Genomic DNA, 23,367 nt, shown 5'->3' on the forward strand with positions numbered 1-23,367 from the left:
CTATTTCTTACTAAAAATTATAGTTAATGCATAGCTCTATAGAAACAACCAGACTGAAATCTACATGCCCCGTTCATCGATTGGTTGAAATCTACAGCGGCTGAAACTTGAGTAGAAATTGACAGGTCTGAAATTGGCACGCCCTGTTTATCGATTGGTCTAAACCTACAGCGACCTACAAAATATCACGGACTGCACGAACTAATCATGATGATGCCAGACTCAAAGTCTCACAGGAGACGTTTAGGCTGTTCATTTTAGCTAACCTACTTACGTACATTAACAGTAATTTAGTGAATTTTACTTACTTTTCATAATCAAATTATTGATTTGTTAAAGAGAGATGTTGATATAAACAATAAAATGCTTTCTTTGATGATTCATGCGGGTTATGAAGGTAGCGGTCATTACAGATAAAAATTACATAGCCCGCTAACGCGGGTTATGTATTTTTTCTGCAATGTCGCTACCTTCATATCCCGAATGAATCACCAAAGAAAGCATTTTATTGTTTAAGTAACTACTCTTAAACCCTTATAAAAAAACCCAAAACAAAACAAACACGATATAAACACATATGAACGGAATTTTTATTGAAGACAGTCTTCAAAATTTGATTATATTTCTAACAAAGCAATGTTCACAATTAGAAAGTGAAATCATTTGTCAGATATTTTGAATCCGCTCAAGTAAGTATGGTAGTTGTGTATGTAGTCTACATGACTCTCACTATTAGGTGTCCAAAATTGACTTCCCTTCTTCATTCTTATTACAAGGTTTCCAGTAGTACTTGCCCAAGTTGCAGACTGTTCAAACATGCCCGACCAGACAATTTGCTTGCCATCAACAAATCCGCCAATAAACACCTTTGCTCCTTTCCTTGTCATATAGGTCCAAGTAAAGGAATACACTCCATCCACTGGAGCCGTGAATTTTCCCGTGTTTGTGTCATACCCTTCGCCAATGTTTGTGATTACGTGATCATACTTGATTATCTGATTCTTTTGAATACTTGAAATAGATTTCTTCAGATAAACATGGAAGGCAACACTGTTGCCTTAAATACAAGAAATATTAAATGAAAGGCTTGTTTTTTAATAAAACAAAAACTTTGGAAAAATAGTGTTAATCAACATATAATATAATTAATATCGTCTCTGCATAATAAATTCGTTTTCATTAAAAGGACAAGGTCACAATTATTTCCCCAAATTTTACTTTTCAATTTTTAATGTTTTCTATGCTTGTTTAAGCAATTCGGTTTTTTAATTTCAAAGTGAGATACAGAGCCTTTATTTCATAGTAACGTAAACAAAGCTCATGCAATGTTTATGTTTACATAGGTTGTATTTACTGGTAAAAACTTTGTTTCCTATGAAAAATTTGCCTGTAAGTTTATAACAGACATAATTTTACAGTTTTTAACGCTTCACTACTTATTTTGTTTAGAGTATGGTGTTTTCTATTCAGCAATGTAGATGTGTTTCGAGCATTATTTATATAACAAAGACTTGTCAGCTCTATATCTCGCTTAAAACTCGACATTTAGTTGATCATTTAAATAGCTCACTTACGCATTATATTCATCAAAATAGAGCAAAAAAAAACTTGAAAAAAAAAATCGCGACTATGTCCCTTAAACATATGAATACAAATGGATAACTAAGCACAAATGAAAACTTGACTATCTACCTAATGTCAAAATGCTCGGACAAAAACATTATCATTCGACTTGCTCCTTATAAAAACAACCAAGACATTTGATTAAAAATAAACACCTATTTATCTGTTCTTTAAATATGCAGAGCGAATAACAGAATTGTAAATAGTCAGAGTAAATTGAATGAAATTATTACAAGAACTTTTATCAAACAGTACGGCCTGAGGGCGCATCGATCACAAAATCAAGCCGAAACTGTCATAAGATCATGACTTTTCAAAATGATTTCCGAGATAAATGGTGCATTATTATGCACATGTTTCGATTTTTGAATTGTTTTCAAATCGTTTAGTGTTTTATTTGATGAGTGCTTTTTACTTCCTTTTTATAAATAGTTCATTAGTCTATCTTTTGCTTTACCTTTCGATAAAAAAAAATCATTCTCCTAAAAAATTATATATTTAGTGAAATACGATTTCAAAATGCTAACACATGTTACATTCAGGAATAAAAAAATGCTAGTGTAGTTTAGAAAAATCATGACAATACTATATCAAGATATAAAGTTGGAGGGGTAGATTTAGTTGGCTAACAGATTTTTTAATTGATAAAAGAATGTAAGACAAAACACAAATATTTGATAAAATTAGGCGGTCCAATCTCCTCCCCTTTATTTTGAACGTAAGCAATAAAATATATAATTTGCATCAGATCCCTTCATTATTTATGTTTTCAAGCTGATACGTTTACAAATATCCTATTTCAACGATATTTAATCCCAGTTTGAAAAGATAAAAATTAAAAATGAAAATCTAAATAATTAATAAAATCCAAATTTTATGCGAAAAACCTAAATTCTCCTTTCAAAAGGAAACAAACAGAAAAGAAATGAAAAATCGATTTGAGAAGACCTTAAAATTAATAAATATTTAACAACCTAAGTTTAAAGCATTAGAGATACAAACGATATTTATAGCTTATCATTACTATTCCGGGTCCTTCTTTCACAGGTTGGTTCCCATCCTATTTCCCGACAAGTGTTTTTGTAGCTCCTTAGTCTTTTTACAAACGAACTGTTGTCGTTGTTCTCAGCTAAAGTCATATAGAGAAGAGTAAGGCCGACAACCACACATGTCCTCAGTCCCTGAGAATATCATTATATACTATACACACTATTTTATATACAATTTCAAATTTGATTTGTTAAAGTTCACCCCTTAAAAAATTACACAAATTTTTTTTCAACTTACCATTTTTCTGAACAGATTGCAAATTCAAAAGCACACCAACAAGTTGCAATGTGCAGTATATCTCTCTAACTTATATACATGGTTCCTTCTAAATATGTCATTAAAATGAAAAACAAAACATCAATATCACATTTCCTAAACATGTTGTGCACGCAAGATAAAAATATTTTTTGAGATATTGGGTTTGATGTTTTTCAGAAAGCTAATGCTGATAGAGCGAGCTTCAGTAGCAGTAAATGATGCATTACTCAAAATTAGCAAAACAAAAAAAATCACCTTGAAGTTTGTGCAAATAAGGGAAATATAAGATCGGTTGATCGGTATATGAAAATTATTGTTTGTTAAACATTTTAAATTTTAAAGTAATATTGATAGTCATATCTTTTTTAGACTTAATTAACCTTCTTAAAACTTTTTGAAACAGATAATCGTTGTAGAAATTAACGGAAATGATCAGATTATATTGAATTTTGAAACCATAATTTGAGTAGGTTTCTTTCGAAATAAAAAGGAAATTTACTGCTAGAAAATTAATATTTTCAATTTAATGCGGATATGAAAAATAAGCTGTTGTTCATTAGGTTAACTTTTAGAAAGGTCTGTCATAAGACAAAATGTTTACAAAAAAAAATCAAATTACATGTAAAGTATTTGTTGTTGCCGAGCGTGCTTTAATCTCATGTTTTACTATGACCAGTTATAGTTATTTTCTCGGAGGGGAGGGGGTGGTTAATGGACAGAGGGTGTATCTACTCCTTAATACTCAATTATACGCCTGCCATATACGTCAACAATATTAGCAATGACTTATCATATTTTATAACACAAAAGATAAATTTGACTGGAAAACTTCATCAATGCCCGTAACGTATTCCTTACTATAACAAGAGCAATTAATAAAATTACCATTCCTTGGAAAATGTAGTTTAATAGTGAAAAACCGTGCAATAATGTCAATGTTAAAAAACAATCATTGTATATATGATTGCAAAACAAAATGAAGGAATACATTTTCTTAATGAGTTCCGATATTTGTAAGTACGAAATTCCATACTGACTACAGATAATAATTTAAATTATCAATGATGTTATGAAAATATAGAAGAATTAAGTTTAAGGATTTTTTATTCTCTGTTAAGATATACTAATAGTCAATAACAGGTAGATAATGTTAAGGTTATTATGACCGCTGTTCAGTTATGTTGGGGGTATTGTTGTGATAAGATGTCTGATACTGTAACCATATTGAATTTAACACACGTTACGTGTTTTACCTAGTAAAAACATTACAGACAGGTTTTTCTATCTTTGGTATATTAACATTAAATAAATAAAAAATTGTAAATATCGAATTCTCTCATAAACATAGCACAAACAGTAGACTGTCACAATAATCACTTTTATTATCAGTTCTTATTGTCATTAAACATGCACACTAAATTTCTTTCAGTGAAGAAAAGAAAATTCTTATTTGTCAGTTTTAGATTACTGCACCAAAAAACTTTTAGTTTTTAAAAATTACTTTTCATGTAGACCTTAGTTATATTTTTTTCTTTTACCCCCCCCCCCCTTCTAAATTGAAACGTTGAAGTTTTTTGCTTGAAATCTCTGGTTTTACTACAGTGTGTCGTTTTCTCAAGAAATTTGGAGCTAGAGGTCTCTATATTCAGCATATATCTATTACAAGTTGAGTAACTGTTCACAGCAAATTTTCAATGTTATTTCCATTGGTATTAATTATCGCATCAATCTTTGGCGTGACTCCGAAATGTCGTGTGTTGGACAACAATCGATCCCTGACGGCTACCCCACGGGCGCCGCCAGTGGTACCCCTCCTACTGTTATCCTCGTCTGTAACCCCGGGTATACTTCCTCTGGCAACCCGACATACACCTGTGATACTAGTGGAAAGACTCCGCATTGGACAGGAAATGCGGAGTGTATTACTTTATGTTCATCAAAGACGGCATAGGTAAATTAAATGCATGGTTTATTTTCTTTCTTTCTTTCTTCATTACCTCCCAGAGGAGATTATCATAACATTTTTACAAGAATACAAACATATAGACAATTGTAGAAGAAAACGAGATAATATAGGTCTATTATGATGCAAAGATCCAGTACATATAATACGTAATTACCAAAAAGTTAACAGGTGTACACACTCTACAAGGCAATACCAAAATATAAAGTATTCTTATTTATATGACACTGTAATCCTGTGACATTTAAGTGTATGGACAGGATGTTACACGTGACATTCTATAATAACATGCTGCTGCATCCCTAATAAGGCGGAAATTAAGAAGGTGCAAACTATAAGAAAAATCTATAAATGAAAGGCCTGGGAGTGACCTTGCGCCTAAAAGAAACAAATAGAGGTCGTTATTACTAAGTCCACATAGGTCAGCAGATAAGTTAATGTCGAAATTTTCTATAACAGTTTGCCACCAGGCTTCTCCAAATAAATAGGTTCCATCACAAGAAGTAGAAACATGTTCAAAAATATTTTGAACAATTTTTGACATAAACTGCAGATGTGCGGGGAAGGTCTCGCGGAAAGACTCAGCATTGGACAGGAAATGCGGAGTGTATTACTATGTTCATCAAAAACGGCATAGGTAAATTAAATGCATGGTTTATTTTGAAGGGGTTTTTTTGTTTATACATTTATATTTACAATATACACGCATTGATGTTTTGCGTCTTCGCCATTTGGTTTTATGAAGCATATACTGTTTCAAAATTTTTAATTTTGAAGCGTTTTGAATTTGAACTTTAAATTATGAAAAAAAAGCTTAAGACTTTCTTATTTATTTCTAATGTTGAATTCATTCAGTGTGTAAGATAAAATTTCTATTTCAATTTCCCTATTCATAAAAAAAACCTTATTTGATAAAAGCTCTTTCATAGTTTTAGGAGATTTTGAGATTTTAATATAAAACAATATGCAATAACACTATTCGGTCTTTAGTTTTTCTTTTAAATATAAATTCGAGGTTTTTACAACAAAGACAAAACAATTTTAGTTTCTCTTACAAATTTATTATCTAATTCTTAATGGTACCTCCATTTTAACTACGATCGGCTAAAAACCGTATTGCAGTCACTAAGTAACTATTTAAACAAAGCTTATTCTTTTTTAGCAGAAATTAAATAAACAATTGGAACCATTGCCAATGGAAAATATTTTGATTAAACTGAAATCGAAATCATGGGCCAGATCAAAACGTCTTCACTGATTTAAATGCATAGTTTTATCAGTATCAGACTAGTTGGACCTCAACCAAATGGGAATGTTCTGAATCAGTAGTCAAATTTTTTTTTCTCTCACGTGCATTAAAGAGTAACGTGTGAATCCTGTTTGCTTCCGACAATACTCCCCTGACCTAGTTTGCTTTACTTGCTTAACTTGCAATTCGGGCTTCATCTTGTCCGGTGGCCTAACTGTTATTGAATCAAGATATCTTATATCTTAAAACACATGTTTGAAAACACTATGTAATCGTAGAAAAAAATCTGAAGAGAGGGTTAATGTTAATTAAGTGTCTTTCATTACCATTGATTCATTAGGGACAAGAGAGTGAATACTTTGGTTTCCTTTTATCTTATATACTACTATGTACAAAAATTACTAAGTTATCTATCTTCACTTTTACTATTACTATTTTTTAAAAGAATGTACGAGAGAATTTTGGTTATTCTAAAAGAATACTGAACATTCAAAATAATCTTGAATATTGATGTTAAATGTTTTTTGTGTAGATTTTTTCAAATTATTTTTTATCTGTTGCAGGTGCTAATTTAATGAGTTTACACTTAGAAGTTGCACCAGCTCCCAATCGTAAGTTTTATTATAACTAAATCATAATAAAATGACTAAAACCGATTAATGAAAGGTAAAACGTAATGATTTATTTTAGATATGCTATTTTTTTAATTGTTAATTACTTTTACTTTATCTTTTCCATACGGGTAAGAACATATAGTTAAAGAACGCCTGCTAGGTTAAATGCAAATAGATTATCAAAGATAGGATGTTAACATATTTTGACAATTTTGACTAATACTCATGCCATACACAAACCACATCGCGTGTACTTACATGTACAAGAAAGCAAAATCTAAGCAAGCGTTAAAAGACGGCCGCAAAAACAAATGTTTAAATCTAAACTATATGATTATTTGAAAATATTAAATTGTTAATTATATTAAAAAAATCCACTAACAGATATTGACAGAGTTGTTTTCATTAGGTTTTTAAAAATTACATTGATTTCACTTTACTTTTTTATTATTTAATTATTTTTAATTTTGCTATTTTTTAACATAACGTTTTCATTTTTAGCCGGGCTCTGCTGAAAGCAGAGTCCTGGCTGTAGGCAGCAAATCGCCAATGTTACTATAAATAGCACAACTTCAAAAGTAAACAAAAAACCAAACAGCGTAAAAGTAACTAAAAAGCTTCCCCTATACCAACAAGTTACACAAGGAACCACGTTTTGTCAAAAGTGTTGGCATTTTGTTTCTTTTCTTTTTTAATTTCGAGAGAATTGTCTGTCTTTTTAAATTTTCTTATTAATAACGTGTTTTAAAAACAAAACTATGCATTTTGAACACATACAATGCGCATGAATTTCCATGAACTACTTTGCTGCGCGTTGAAGAAATGGGGATTGAATATATAAGGCTTATTGCAAAATTTAAGGCAGCAACTGTTGAACTTTTTATACTATATTTTTGTTTATAGCCGCTTACAAAATTTGGTCGCTCTCTGATGCTTTGCATGCATAAAAAGCATGAGAGAGAGAGAGAGAGAGAGAGAGAGAGAGAGAGAGAGAGAGAGAGAGAGATTTCAGGCTTCACTACACAATATGCATAGAGACACACCAAAAGAGCCCGGCTTTCAGTATTTCAGTACTTTGATTTTTTTTTTGGTCTTGTTCAACCACACACTCTTTGAGCTCTTTCTGTGTTCAGCAGACAAGGTATTTGATTGAACTACATGTAGACGTTCGTGATAGCTCAAAGAAAGGCATATATTCCTGTATATTATTCCTGTATAAATAACTTTTCAAGGAGGATGTATAGATATGTTACTATACGTATGTTGTTTTTTGTTATTTTATTTTCAATTGTTTTTTTTTTTGTTTATTTTGAGGGGGGGGGGTGTTGTTTTTTGCTGGCTTTTTTTCTTTATTTTATTTTGTCTACTACCAAACAATCGTTCATTGTCCCAACACAAGACAATCTCATTGATTATCCATGATATCATTATAAAGAAAAGGATTGACAGAAACTTCTCGCTTTAATTACAGTTTACATTCATGGAATACACAAAAAAACCCACTTTTTTATTTTAGTTCAATATTTGAAATGAAGATTATATGTATTGCGCCTTATTTCTTCTGTGATAAATTGGCAATAAAAGGATTGTTTCATAAAGTTTTTTGGATCATTAAAGGTAGCAAGGGACAGTTTCGAATAAAGTACCCGTCAATATTTTTGTAAAATTGAGAGTTGCTGTACTTGAAGGCTTATGAGTGTTGCTAAACTTCATGAAATGATTTTTAATGATTATCATTAGTTAGAGGGGTGTCTCTTGTTGAAATTGATATGCAATATGTAGGCCCCTTATGTTAGGTACATGAGAATCAGAAGTAAAATGCGAAACCCGAAGACTGTTGTGCTGCCTTTACACAGTAAAATTGCAAGTTACAGACGGGAGGTAAAATAACACGAAAAGAAGATGGATGGACATTGTAAACTATACACCGGTAAGTTTGTGACATGTGATAGTGCAACATGCACGCGGTACGGAAGGTCAACCCTCTGCAGGGAATTAGCTTGGGGAGGTCTAAAAAGCTGAAAAATCATGAAAAATTAGCAAAATATGAAAGGGTCAAAATCTCATAAAAACCAGTATGTAGAGAATTTTACAGGTTTTGATTAGTAATTTTCTTCAGAAATTGGTGATTGGCGTTATAAAGAGTGAATTAAAGGTATTTGTGCTGAATGGGAACTGAGGAAATTCTAGTTACAGAGTTCCAAAGACATGCATCCCTTGGCTACAATAAATTGTATCAAAAAAACTGTCCCCTGCCACCTAAACGAATCTGTAATTATATATTCCTTTGTTTATGTTTACTTTTATAGAAAATGAAAATGATTTACAATTAAAACATAACTGAACAACTTCCCTATGTGTCCATTCTTAACACTAATGACCGGAATAGCCTTAAAGGGGCATGGTGTCTATTTTGGTCAAAATTGATTTTCCTGTTTTTAGCTCACCTGAACTGAAAGTTCAAATTGACTTTTCTGATCACATTTTGTCCGACGCCCATCTGTCCGTCTGTCTGTAAACGTTTTACATTTCCGACTTCTTCCGAACAAATGAGTCGATTTCAATCAAATTTAGCATGAAGCATTCTTAGGTGAATGGGATGCACGTTTGTTAAAATGGGGAACCACGACTTCACTTAAAGGGAGATTATTAAGAATTATTTTTGAAAATGTTGTTATCTTTCAAAAATCTTCTCAAAACCGTTCGGCCACAAATGCTGAAACTTATGTGGTAGCATCCTGAGATAGAGTAGATTCAAATTTGTTTAAATCCTGTTCCCGGAGGTATGGTGGGGCCACAATAAGGGGTTAAATTTAAACATAGGAGTATATAGAGAAAAATCTTTAAAAATCTTCTTCTAAAAAATCAATTGGCAAGAAAAGCTGTCAATTGTTTGGAAGCATCCTCAGGTTGATTATGTTCGAGATTGTTCAAATCATGATCCCCGGAGTAAGGTGGGGCCACAATAGGGTTTCAAATTTTGTTATAATAAATTATATTATTTTATATATTTACATCTACTGGTTTTGATTCCCCAATTTCTTACGGAAACTTATAGTTAATTCATTGATTGCGATAGACATAGCCAGCCTGAACTCTACACGCCCCATTTATCAATTGCTCGAAACCTACGGTTACTGAAGCTGACAAAAACTGACAGGGCTGAAATCTACATACCCCGTTTATCGATTGGTCGAGACATACAGCGACCTAAGAAAAATCACGGACTGCACGAAATAACCATGATGATGTCAGGCTCAAACTCCCATAGGAGACGATTTGGCTGTTTCTTTTACCTAACGTACTGATATAAAATAACAATAATTTAGTTAATTTTACTTACTTTGTACAATCAATTCATGAATTTGATAAAAGAAAGATATTGATATAAACAATATTTTTTTTTCTTTCATGATTCATTCAGGTTATGAAGATAGCGATCATTGTAGAAAAAATTTACATAACCCGTTACTCTGGGTTTTTTTTTAGCAATGTCGCCATCTTTAAGTCCGGAAGATATCACAAACGAAAGCAATTTACTTTTAAAGAAAAAAAGTGTAATGTCTTCTTAAGAACTGCAATGATCAGATGAAAGCACGCTGTTACAAAAGGCGCTCAATGTTTTACATGAGAATATCTGAAGAAAAAAAAATTGAAATTCTCTTTATACAGGACCTATTCTACTACATTGTCAGATATTTTGTTTATGCTTCCATAAATCTGATTTTATTATGAATATTGTTACTCAGTTGAACGATGTGGCCCATGGGCCTCTTGTTAATGATTAAAATGCTTCTAATTTTTAACAATTAAAAACCATGTGTCTGTTGTTGAGTTATAAGCAAGAAACAGCTCTCTCAATTCTTTGTTACGTAAACAAAGCTCAAGTCATGTTTTTGTTTATATTTTGAATGTTGAAAAGAAAATCCCAGGTTATTGGATGTGCGGCCATCTTGTACATTTGAGGATAAGAATAAAACCTTTTTTAACTTGCTTGTTTCTGCCCCAAACTAGCCTAAATTAAATGTGACAGACACTATTATTATACTTTCATGTAAAATACTGAAATCTGATTGGTTTAGACGCAGTAAAATAATCCGTTCTTTTACCCTCAGCGTTAGCAATACACTTGGCAACGGGTAACACAACGAGTTGTTCCATGCTCGTAAATTATGCGCGTACGGTTCGCCATATAATTCACGTCATTGATTTCCTATATAAAATCAGTAAAGTTTTCTTTAAAATTAAGACATTCAGTATAATAGAATAAATAGTGCCTGTTTAGGAGGGTAAGAGCTTCGCGTCGGCTGACAATGGTTTTCTCGATCTGTCAATATTAACTCTTACCCTCCCAAACATGCTATATTTATATAATAGTCAACCAAAAGTTGAGTGTCAGTTGTACATTAATAAGTGAGAAGAGCTTGTAATTCTTTGTTTTGTATCAAAGCTCATGTCATGTTTTTGTTTACATTTTGAATGTTAAAAAGAAAATTTTAGACTAAAAATGAATGTGACAAACGCTAGATACCGTTTGTTAATGTTTAAAACAAATTAGCAGATAGAAATATTAGCTTGAAAAAAAAATTACCAGTATATTGAAACAATGTAACAAAAACATGGCACGAGCCTTGTTTGCATAACAAATAGTTGTGAACTCTTTATCTTGCTTATAACTCTGCGAATGACCCTCAAATTATAGTTGATCATTATGAATGCGTTACTAAAGCATTGTAAACAATAAAAAGAAAAAAAAGAAAATTTTACAAAAATTGTAACCACGCCCCTTTTAAAATAATAGTGAAAAAAGCCATTGCTACAAACCTTGAATGTAAATAAAACCGATACGCATACATCCCTCTATTACATCTTAACTCAACGACAAGATATCTTTGCATTTGTATGTTCAAAGTAATTAATTCATTGACCACATGCATATGTAATATCATAGTTGCTACGAACATAAAGATGAATCAAAACTTTACATTGCAATATAAAATTCACTGTTTAATATGGGGGGATGAAAAAATGGAACTCATTTAAATTTATACAACGTTTCATGTTAGCTATTTTGAAGGGCCATAATGCAGATGTTAGCGGATAATTGAAATAATTTGAAACATTTTTAGATATGTACGTAATTTCTACATTCTCTCTACCAAAGTTCACTATAGGAAGAAATACAACAGTGGTGTGGTGTTTGATATTTGGTTTCTAATGCAGAACAATTAGAGGAAAATTATCGAACCCTCCAATTTATAGAATTGTTTATTACGCGTGCAGAATTAATTCCATTCGTGTCGAAAAGATAACTGTTGAGTTTATTAAGTTTAAAACTAATGCTTATTTTTCTCATCTCTAATTACTCTAGATCTGTCATTACATTTCAAAACTCACCGACGAACATTCCAGGTAGATATTACTTAATTTACATCTTTTCTTATTACCTCCTTTAATTGAAAAACTAGATGTTTCTTGATATGCTAATCTGAAGTTTTTCTCCTGTATGATTTTTTAAAGGAATTCTTTAGCAGAAATCACTTTCTTCATCGTATCTTCTGGGTAGAATATCTAACTGTTCCTTATAAATAGTTGTAACCCCTTCAGATTGAATCGCACTTTTAAGAAGTTCAAAATTAGAACTTACTATATTCAGCATTTGTCCAAGTTGCCTAACTGTACACAACAAACATTAAATGTTATCTCCCTTCGTATTGGACTACAGACGTCTCTAGTTCCAATCTTTGGCGTGACTCCGGTATGTCGTGTGTTGGACAACCATCGATCCCTGACGGCTACCCCACGGGCGCCGCCAGTGGTACCCCTCCTACCGTCACCTTCGTCTGTAACCCCGGGTATACTCTCTCTGGCAACCCGACTTACACCTGTGATACCAGTGGCACGAATCCGCGATGGACTGGAAATGCGGAGTGTATTCCTTGGTACATCAAAGACGGTACTCTTTAATTCATTTTTTTAATGTACAAAGTCATGCATGTATTTGTTTTTGTTCAAAATATACAGGTTTTGATGTGTTACTATCCTGGAATTTGGTTTTATAGGATAATTTTGATTTGATTTTGAAGCGTTGGAATCTAAACGTTTCAATATGGGAAAAAATCTGCTTTTCATTTTTAAATTCCTTTTGGTGTTTACGTTATCAATTCAGTTTTAATTTTCCTTTGCTAGATAAGCCTTTTTTTCAATTATGAATTTTTCGAAACTTTGCCATAATAGTCCTAATAAATGACGCAAAAAAAAAGTTTTGTTTTTCTTATAAATATATACTCGAAAAGTTTACATAATACATAGCGTTCTCGAATACTCTTATTGATCAAATCTTAAATTCTTAAATGATAACTGCAATTTAACCACGATGGACTCAAAACCCTAAGGCACTGACTCAGTATACAGTAGGTATTTGAACAAAGTTACCTATTGATAAACCCATGATTTCTTAACTAGAAGTCAAACAAACAACCCATACTCTTGCCAATCTAGAAAAACATTTTGATTAAATCCTAATCAAAGGACCAAACCTTAAGTCCTGATTAAATAGCTTAGCTTTTTTATCAGTATCCGAGAAGTTAACCTTTAATTAAGCATTCGTCAATCGGTTTTGACCTAAAGGAAATGCCCTGAATCATCAGACGAAATCTCTGTCCAAAATTTTATTTTTCCTCGCGCGTATATAAGAGTTAGGAGTGAAAATTTTCCGACATTTCGAAGAGTCTTCCCTTAATGAGTTGCGCTATACCCCCGTCAGTGCCCAATGGTTACCCGGTGACCAACATAGATGATACTGGTTCCCAGCCCAAGGTTCGGTTTACCTGCAACCCGGGCTATGTCCTGTCCGGTGGGCCAAACTTTTATTGCAATAAAACTTCTCATATTTGGTTTGGAAACACAGTCTGTAGTCCTGAAAAAATTCCCGAGGGTGAGTGAAACTATAAAATGCATGTGTATATTTTCATTTTTTAAATGATAGTTGATTTTTTATCACATTTTCTTTAGAAATACAACATACAATTACAATATAGGTGTTTTCATTTCTATGTTTAATCACACTCATTTTAAAAATAAGATATAATGTATTTATTTGTTAGGTTGAATAAAAATATCGTTTTTATATATTGGAATTCAAATGCGTTTTTATGTTTTCAACAGTCCTATTAAATGGCAACTTAATTTTAAATTTCGCAGGCCCTTAACGATGGTATTTATCTTTAATTCTAGTTTTTTTTATTAACGGTTAATTTCAAATGTGCGTAAATTGTGTTACAATTCAAATTTACAAAATATACTTTTATTAGTAAAGAGTCTATGAAAATACAATGGTCAATCTCCGTTTTGTTTCATTCCTTATTTGCAAGACATAAGATCTAGATGTTGTTTTCCACCGCACTAAATAAATAAGGCAAATCAACTTGTTGCCGGGTTTGACACTCATTTAACTGAAAAGCTCCTTTGTAGCTTATCTAGTCGATACTGATTAATACAAAGAGATTATCAGAAAAGAAAGGTTAACATACATTGACATCTCAATAATACTCGCGGTGGAACCCTGAACGAATGAAAGCACTGAACCCATGTCTTTGGATATAGTAAAGCATGAGGAGGGTAAAAGACCGCGTGGATTTTCGATACCTTCATTATATATGATTGTGCGAATTAAGCATTGGGAAATATTGATATATTAATGTGTTGTCGTGTTGTTTTTTTTCAGTTTGGTTTTGGCTCCTGATAGCGGTTGGTTCTTTGGTAGCTATTGCAGCAATATCGGCCCTATGTGTTTACTGCTGTAAAAAGTGTTGCTGGTATGTATATTATATTGACTAAATGTGGGAAAAGTCTTTTTACCCTAGAAATAAATTGAGGCTTACACAGAATTATAATTTTCTGACTGATAAAATCAATGAGGTGCATTTATTTGAGAGTGAGAAAATAAAATATTGCATGTTTATGTTGTGGTAACACGTATTTATGCATTTCCGTTATAAATAAATAAAAAATTGTATTTCTGCTGGACTTTGTTTTAAGGAGAAATCGAGTAAGGAGCGTGGGTCCCATCAACAATGAAGACTATCCGCCGGGCTGCTGTGGCGGTTGCTTTGACTATGGCGGAAGTTGCGACGTTTGTGGTTGCGTAGATTACTATGGATGTTGCTCACTCTTTGGGTGTTGCGGTTATCGTGGCTTGTGTGGATGTGGACTTTTCACGTGTTGTCGGTGTTGCAGAGAACCAGACGATGCGCATGTGCAAGGAAACAATATTCAAGACACTAGGGGCAGACGACAAAAACGAAGGACGGGTATTCTTTCAAAACGGACAAATATGAAAGCGAGGCGGAAAAGAAGAGACCTTTGGCGACAATGGCGTTCAAACAGACCCAATGATCCAATCAACGACGAGGTTTACAATAAAGTTAGAAGAGACGCAAAGATGGTGGCTATCTGGTTGCCCCACTCCAACCCTGTGAGATCCATTAACACGAGTACTAAATAAACAACCAGTCTGTGAATTGTTCGTGTTATACACAATACATTTTTTGTGATGTTTTGTTATCATGTCTAAATTATCTTATTTATACACGTTTCTGTCATTCAAAGATATTAAACTATTGTCATGTACTGCTTTTGTTTGAGTTCCATAGTCATCAAAGACGAAATTGCAAAAGCGTGTATAAGTCCAGAAAATTAATAACAATGTTATTTTTAGGGATGTCAATTCTACTCGCTTGGTTTAGTCGATTAATCAGAGGCTTTAGTCGTGCGATAGTCGAGTACTCGATGATTTACTAGTATTAGAAACCATGATTACTTTTGAAATCAAATAATGTTTCTGCCACATCCATCTTACATGTATCTTCAACTTAAGAACATTAAAAACTTATGAAAACAGATGCTAAATGTACTAGTATTTGATTTAAAATGAATTGAAAAGTATTTTATCTAAATATCCTTTAGAAAATGTCCTGGTTTTTCCTTCTTTTTTGTGACCCATACATATAATTGAGCTCTGTATCATCTCAGGCAAATCAAATGTGACCTGTTTCACAGTAAGTCATTGTCCGTGCCTAATCAACAATCAAAGATGAATAATTATAAAAACAAACGTCTCATGTTGAACTTTCCCATGCAGACACAGTTGTGTTTTAGTATGAGCCTACTGGCAACGAGGGCAAAAGAGGCGAAAACAAAACGGGGCGAATTTTCCCTGTATACAGTTTTATCGTTGTAAAAACGATATCAAAATCGGAAAATGACAAACCTACGTGGGGGGGGGGGGGGGGGGGGGGGGGGGGTTATCCAAAACGTATCTTTAGCATGCAAAAAGAATGGGAAAGAATCATTTATGTGACAGGCAAAAATATTAAAACTCAGATTTGTAATCTTTAGATTTTACTGATAAAAACAGATTTCACCGATAGAAAAATTACTTTTTCAAAATTGACAAAATAATTATGCACCGAAAGAACCGACTTAATTGTAGTTATCAAAAATAGAGCGTTGGATAATATCAATTTTCTTGATTTACATTTTGGCCTGAAGACATTATAACATGTACACAAAGTTGAAAAATGTTTTACCAACTCAGATGCGGCAATTTTTTTTTTCATATCGGAAACGTAAATTTAAAAATACAAATCTAAAAAGCGTCTAACACAAAGTCAAGCATCTAAATGATTCAGAAATAGCTGTGACGTCACAATCCATATAACGTCATAATATCTTCTCAGCAGTTTCTGAGTAAAGGTGTTTATCGTTTTACATTGTTCCTAAAGCGGAATATTGTATCTATCGCCAGCTTCATCAAGAAGTTTACTAAGAAGTATAGAGTTCTGTAAGTAGATGTAATTTGGATTGTTTGAATTTTAATTGAAAAGACCTAAGTTTTTAATTACATCTTCATTCTTAATCTATGTTTTACTTGTACCAAATACACTCGTATCTTTTATCACGAGTTGATTTTGTTTTGATTTAATGGAATGTTGTTTTTTTTTTTCGTTGATAGATATCAAAATGATAGGACTCACCATTTTTGTTATGGTCGTATTCGAAGGCTTTAAGTGGCTGAGAAAAGACGGTAAATATTTACCATTTTTTCGTTCACAAACATTATAAGTATATATATGTATATTCATATGTATATTAATGTTACTTTTCATCAGTGCTACTTTGATAAAATTCTCTACACACATTGCATTTTAATTATATCATTTCAGATGAAGCGGATATGGACCGCGAGATATCAGAAGAGATTGATGCAATGCTAGAGAGCATTCAGAGATCTTAAAAGTTTGTAAAAATGTTGAAATAAAACATTTGACCGATCCCATTCTGGCCTTTTGTTTTATTTGATTTTTACTCGTGTGATGCACAGTCAATTACGTACCACTTATTGGTCCTCAAATCAACAAAAGCAAAGGATTACCCAAACGATCCAGAGGATGGGTTGCACAAAGTGAATGGTTTTACTTTAATTCAGTAGAATTGAGAACGAATACAAAATTTAATGTGTCCATTTCTAAAACTGACACCCCCACCCCCCCCCCCCCCTTACCTCGATCGGCAAATAATGACTGTCCTCTCATCAATATCAACAAGAACATGTGTCTAACCACTGCTAGTTAACGTTTTATATTATAGGGCAAACAGACATTGCTGATTAACATTTATACTTTGGTTAATCGTCAAGTGAACTTTTTCTGAGAATTAAATCAAAATATATATCTGACAGCAAATAATTAATGACGGGTCGTCATCAGTTTTCATAAATAAGCAATCATGATTGGTTTTCTTCTTATAACCTTGCAATAGTGATTTGTAATAAAGAGGGATGGTTGGGGGCTGAATTCGTCTGGAGTTTAATGCTTGTTTTCATTATTTATTCATCTTTGCACATTTATAAAATTTTGCGTGAATGATGTATAATAATCTTTAAAAAGAAATACGATTATCATGAGCGAAACTTAATAATTGTAACACGTGAATGGTTGACAGAAACCTCCCTTGAATATCAACTTTTATTTTACAGTACCTTAAAGCTGTAATTAAATGATTATGAAATATGATAAAAGTATTCATACAATGACAAGTAAATACATTTGGCTTTTTTGTATTCATTTGTATTTTATAGTTGTGATTCATATTGGTTTAACAAATGCCGCTATGGAACAAGGGTTAGTTTACCAAAGTTCTCTTCATTATATACACCCACCGCGATTTGTTTCATTCACAGTACTTATCAAAATGCAAACAAGTCACAGCGCTCGATCTAAACTAGCGTGATGGTTGTTTTTCAAGCCTGTGTCGAATTTTAAACCCGGTTTTAAATTGTATATTTCATGGAAATTCAAACTCTTTAAAGATGTCTTGCTCAAACCCACCAGCCAGAGAGAATGCTCATGTATTGAGCTTTGATAAATCATCATGTACCGCAGTGTATGCGTGTGACACGGGGTACTCTATGGTGGGGTCGGGTGTAGCTCAGGGAACCACAGCACCATCTATAGCATGGTCCACTGACGTCAATTGTGAATTAGCATTTATTAAGAATGGTAAGTTTTCAATTAGATATATTTTATATATTTTTTTGTATTCGCAAGGTAACAAATTTGTGTTAAATGTACATTTAAAAACTGCTATAATGTCAACTCCCGGAGTTTAGTGACATACATGTATACTGCGTGAGAGTTGGCGTATTCTCACGACTGTATATATAATCTAATACAGCTTCAATTTTGATCTGTTATCCAGAGCTTTACACATGATGCACAGCATTCTGTTGTTACTTTTAATCTCTCTGAAATGGTATATATTGCATAGAATTCAAATCAAACCTTAACATTCTAAACAAAAGTCATATTTTTAATATCGTAAAAAAGTGTAAAAATAATAGCTTTGTGCATTTTTGCAGTTTGGTTTTGGTTTCTAGTCGGTCTTGCCACACTTCTGACGATAGCGGGACTAACGCTGCTGTGTGTATATTGTTATCGTCGCTGCTTCAGGTAAGAATGACTAATCAAGTTTAATTGCGATAAATATGCTGGAATGTTCTGTACCCAATCAAGAGGTTATCACAGTGACATTACATCTAACTATTTCCAACTTTTGTAACGTCAAAGATACACGTGTTGCTCATTCTTTACTAGATTTTTCCAATAAAATAAATAGAATTTTTTTATACATTATATATATATTGTGTAATTGTATAGCAACATTGTATGTATAACAAATAATGGAAAAATAAGGTATATTTTTTTCATTTGTCTTTCATTCCTTTTCCTCACGGATAAAACTGCAAAAACCTCTCAACTGATATTGAATACATGTACATTTTCTTTTAATTATAGGATGAGATCAAGAAGAGTAAAATCTCGACCAAATGATGACGATAGCCAAAAACCCAATCAAACGCCAAGGAGCTCTCGAAACGAACCAGGATGTTTTGAATATGGCGGGAAATGCGATCTCTGTTGTGTCGATTATTACGGATGTTGCTCGTTGCTAGGATGTTGCGGTTACCATGGTGGCTGCTCGTGTTGCTTTAGCTGTTGTCGCTGTTGCAGGGAACCGGAAGAAGGGCCCGGAATTTCGAGTCTTCCGGTTTCTGTTTTTCGGAAATGGAAGCGGAAAGTAAAAGGACACGGGAGAATGAACGCCACTAGACCCGTTCTTGTGATACAGTACAACAGGGCTAAAAAGAAATCGGCATCAAGAGCGTCAATGTCCGCTAAACAACCGGTGATACCTCTGTGGCTGCCGCACAAAAATCCAGTCCGCGACATAAATACTAGCACGAGGTGACATTTTTTTAACGCAAATCAACACTGATTTATATGAAAAATACTATTTAACATTTTACATGTACATTGAATTATGAACTGTTTCAACTACTTACCGTAGGCGTCGGATCCGGGGCGCTTTGTTTTGTTTTGTTTCGTTTATTGGCAAACACAGGCTTAATCATAACCTTTTTCTGCTTGTCAAACTTCGGGATAAGTCTAGCCCCCCTCCCCCTCCTTTCAATTTGCCACTGCTTTCAGTTTTTTTCTAAAATATTAACATTTTTGGAACGCAGTAATTGGTCATCAAAGTAATGCTTCAGGTTGTTTTTAATGGCAAATATATCCCAACATATTTTCAACCATAAGTGGGGAATATTCTCGTCGCTTATTTTTATTTAGCTTTTATATATACTTGTGCTTATGATTTTTTAGCTCACCTGAGCTGAAAGCTCAAGTGAGCTATTCTGATCACTTTTTGTCCGTCGTCCGTCCGTCCGTCTGTCCGTCTGTCTGTAAACTTTTTACATTTTGAACTTCTTCTCTAAAACCGCTTATCCAATTTCAACCAAATTTGGCACAAAGCATCCTTATGGGAGGACGAATATAAATTGCAGAAATAAAAGTCCGATCTGTATTCAAAGCGGAGAAAACCTTGAAACTGTAGAAAAAGGGGGGTGCATTTTTAAAAATCTTCTTCTCAAGAACTACTGATTCCAATTCAACGTAGTTTAGCATAAATTATCCTTATGGGAAGGAAAATATAAATTGCAAAAATTAAGGTCTAATTTTGTTTCAAATCTGAGTTATTACGAAAATAATAATAAAGGAAAGGCGTGTTTCAATCAGTTTAATAGCCTCGGATTCGGCATCCGGTAAAATGGGTAGACAAGACTTGGCCTGGGCAAAACAAAAGATAAGCAGTTATTAATCTGCCAATCTCATTAAAATTTCAGGATATTTGATGGACCAGTATATTTGTATTTGCTGTAAATATTGCTGCAAAATAATGCGTATTTGGAATTGACGATTGTCGATCTGCCCCGGCTTTTATTTTGCCACGGCCCGGTTTTGCTTACCCATTTTACCAAGACTCGTATTCCATACGATCTAAAGGTATCACACCGGTAATTGTTTTCACTATATAACACTATAGAAGGGAAAAAATTCTTAAAAATCAGTTTGTATTTTTCATGACAAAATATTCGGAGGAAATGTTATTTGTTCCCTATCTCATCAGCTAACACCATAAAAAGGGCAAGCGATACTGCATTTTCTCAAAATATCTAGCTCCAAACAGGTCTACCCTCAAAACCACGTGTTTTCCATTTGTATGTAAACAGACTGCAAACTCCACAGGAAGCTGCTGCATGAGCCCTGAAAGAAGTAGTCCCTGTGAAAAAAAATCATCACCTAACAAAATACATGAAATATCCTACTCAGTGGTACAAAAAATTTTAAAACTGAGTAAAGGAAAATGTAAAAATGCAGTCAAGGAAAAAAATAATTCTGAAGTATATATGGAACTACAATTGGTTCATTTTGATTGGCCGATTACCGGTGTGATACCTTAAAACGAGGTTCTTTGTTTAAAGCAGCCATGACATTATACGAAAAAGGGTCGATCTGACTATGATGAATTTGCTTGTTGTGCAACAGTTCGCGTATGAAGGGAAATTTTTGAAACATGAAAAATATATTGGTGCCGATTTTGTGAAGTAAATTGAGGCTAAATATTTCAATGCGTTGACAGTTTTCACACATGACGTTGATGTTAGCTTGTTCTGATTTTCGTTTCGTTTTCATTATTTATGCTTTGTAACCTGGAAACTGTCGTCTGTATTTCGTGATTTTTACGTATCAAATCAAACAGAGACTTCGGTAAATCAAACAGTTACGTTAACTGTTTACCTGCGCAAGTTAAGCAAAATCTGATGTAGGAGTACTGAAATACAATTCATTCTATCGGTAATTCGGCATTATTTTTTGCGTAATGGTAGATTAATGCAATAGGTTTTTGTTGAGATGCTCGGCATTTTCTCTAGTTTATTCAGTTTAAATAGAGTTTGATATCGCTTACGGAAATATGTAGGTATATACATGTATATATATGATTCATTTCGAAAAAATAAATTGTGTTCTTTATTTGTTATACATGTAGTGCATGTTTCTTGTGTTTAATTGTTAACAATTTCTATTTACTAACCATTTTTGAGTGTTTGCTTCGAATTATAAGCAAGATACAGAGATTTGCTAACAATTCTATGTTTGTACACAGATCTTAAAAGCTAAAGATTAAATCAAAGTACTGATAGTACTGAAAAGCGCTAACCCAGCTTCTGTATGTATATAACAGATATATGTATATAGCATTTCAGCTTCTGTATACGCACTATATTTCCTCATCACTGCATGACAGTCCCTGCAATGATGTATGTAAGCCCCGTACATTAATTTCACAATAACCCGTAAATTAGATTCACAATAGCCCGTGCAGTTATGTGCATAAACCCCTGAAACTGGTTCCCTAACCAGTTTAAATGATGTATACTTTTGCTTATAGGGGCGGTTATTCGATGCACCGGAAGTTGAAGTCTAACGACAATAAAGGGCTGAGCTATGCTTAGCGCTTTAAAAAGTAAAAAAATTGTCAATATTTATTACGAAAATTTTCAAAATCTGTTCTTCCAGAAACCAACTTATTGAATTGTAAACTTAACCTTTTTAGCTCACCTGAGAATGGGGCCACAATGGGGGGGGGGTCGAAGTTTAACAAATGAATATATAGAGTAAATCTTTAGGAATCCTCTTCTCAGAAACTAATCGGCCAGGAAAGCTGAAACTTGTGTGGAAGCATCCTCAGGTAGTGTAGATTCAAAGATGTGAAAATCATGACCCCTTGGGATAGGGTGGGGCCACAATGGAGGGTCGAAGTTTAACATATGAATATAAAAAGTCAATCTTTAAAAATCTTCTTCTCAGAAACTAATTGGCCAGGAAAGCTGACACTTGTGTGGATGCATCCTTATGTAGTGAAGATTCAAATTTGTAAAAAGCATGACCCCTGGGGGTAGGTTTGGGCCACAATGGGAGGTCGATGTTTTACATAGGAATAAACAGAGTCATCTTTAAAAATCTTCTTCTCAGAAACTAATCAGCCAGGAAAGCTGGAACTTGCGTGAAAGCATCCTCAGGTAGTGTAGATTCAAATTTGTGAAAATAATGATCCCCAGGGGTAGGATGGGGCCACAATGGGGGGGGGGGTCAAAGTTTAACAAAGGAATTTATAGGGTAAATCTTTAAAAATCTTCTCAGAAACTAATCAGCCAGATGATTCTTTATAATTGTTAAGACTTTGGCCCCAGGACAATTCTTTGGCCTCACGAGAAGGTTGAGAGTTTACTGTACGTTTATATCCCATATATTAACTATTGTTAGGGATCTTTTTGAGAACTGCAATACTCAACACATGATATGACTATAAAATCATCCTGTTAGAAAAGGGACTAATGATTATAAACATAAGAATATCCAGGGGAAAATGGATTTTATTTATACAGGATTTACATGAATTATTGTATATTGTCCAGATAGTTTGTATTATGACTCCATTGAGCTGATTTTATCATACCTATTGTTCCTCAGGTGAGCGATGTGGCCCATGGGCCTCTTGTTTTAATTTCCGAAGCAAATACAGATCATTTTTTTTGGTGGTTGTGGTTGACGAGAACAAATATACTATTTAAGAAGAGGTGTACTACAATTTTAAGTCTTGATGTTGATTGTGTATGTACATTTGATCAAATATTGAAATTCAAAATA

At 33.3% G+C, this 23,367-nt stretch overlaps 3 protein-coding genes across 3 annotated transcripts; 2 read left to right on the plus strand and 1 right to left on the minus strand.

Moving 5' to 3' along the window:
* Window positions 1-568: 568 nt before the first annotated feature.
* LOC128158255 (complement C1q tumor necrosis factor-related protein 3-like) lies at window positions 569-2,944 on the minus strand. Its single transcript, XM_052821012.1, has 3 exons — window positions 2,911-2,944; window positions 2,648-2,804; window positions 569-1,057 (listed from the first exon to the last, which is right to left on the minus strand). Exons 1-3 carry the CDS (start codon window positions 2,911-2,913, stop codon window positions 660-662), a joined length of 558 nt encoding a protein of 185 aa, XP_052676972.1. The 5' UTR covers window positions 2,914-2,944; the 3' UTR covers window positions 569-659.
* A 10,463-nt stretch (window positions 2,945-13,407) lies between these two features.
* LOC128158249 (uncharacterized) lies at window positions 13,408-15,388 on the plus strand. Its single transcript, XM_052821007.1, has 3 exons — window positions 13,408-13,694; window positions 14,484-14,574; window positions 14,798-15,388. The coding sequence occupies exons 1-3, from the start codon at window positions 13,499-13,501 to the stop codon at window positions 15,261-15,263; spliced, it is 753 nt and encodes a 250-aa protein (XP_052676967.1). The 5' UTR covers window positions 13,408-13,498; the 3' UTR covers window positions 15,264-15,388.
* A 2,628-nt stretch (window positions 15,389-18,016) lies between these two features.
* LOC128158250 (uncharacterized) lies at window positions 18,017-21,690 on the plus strand. The gene is made up of 3 exons (XM_052821008.1): window positions 18,017-18,318; window positions 18,678-18,768; window positions 19,114-21,690. The coding sequence occupies exons 1-3, from the start codon at window positions 18,129-18,131 to the stop codon at window positions 19,565-19,567; spliced, it is 735 nt and encodes a 244-aa protein (XP_052676968.1). The 5' UTR covers window positions 18,017-18,128; the 3' UTR covers window positions 19,568-21,690.
* Window positions 21,691-23,367: the final 1,677 nt, after the last annotated feature.

This window comes from Crassostrea angulata, chromosome 8 (genome assembly GCF_025612915.1).
Source record: "Crassostrea angulata isolate pt1a10 chromosome 8, ASM2561291v2, whole genome shotgun sequence".
NCBI lineage: Eukaryota > Metazoa > Mollusca > Bivalvia > Ostreida > Ostreidae > Magallana > Magallana angulata.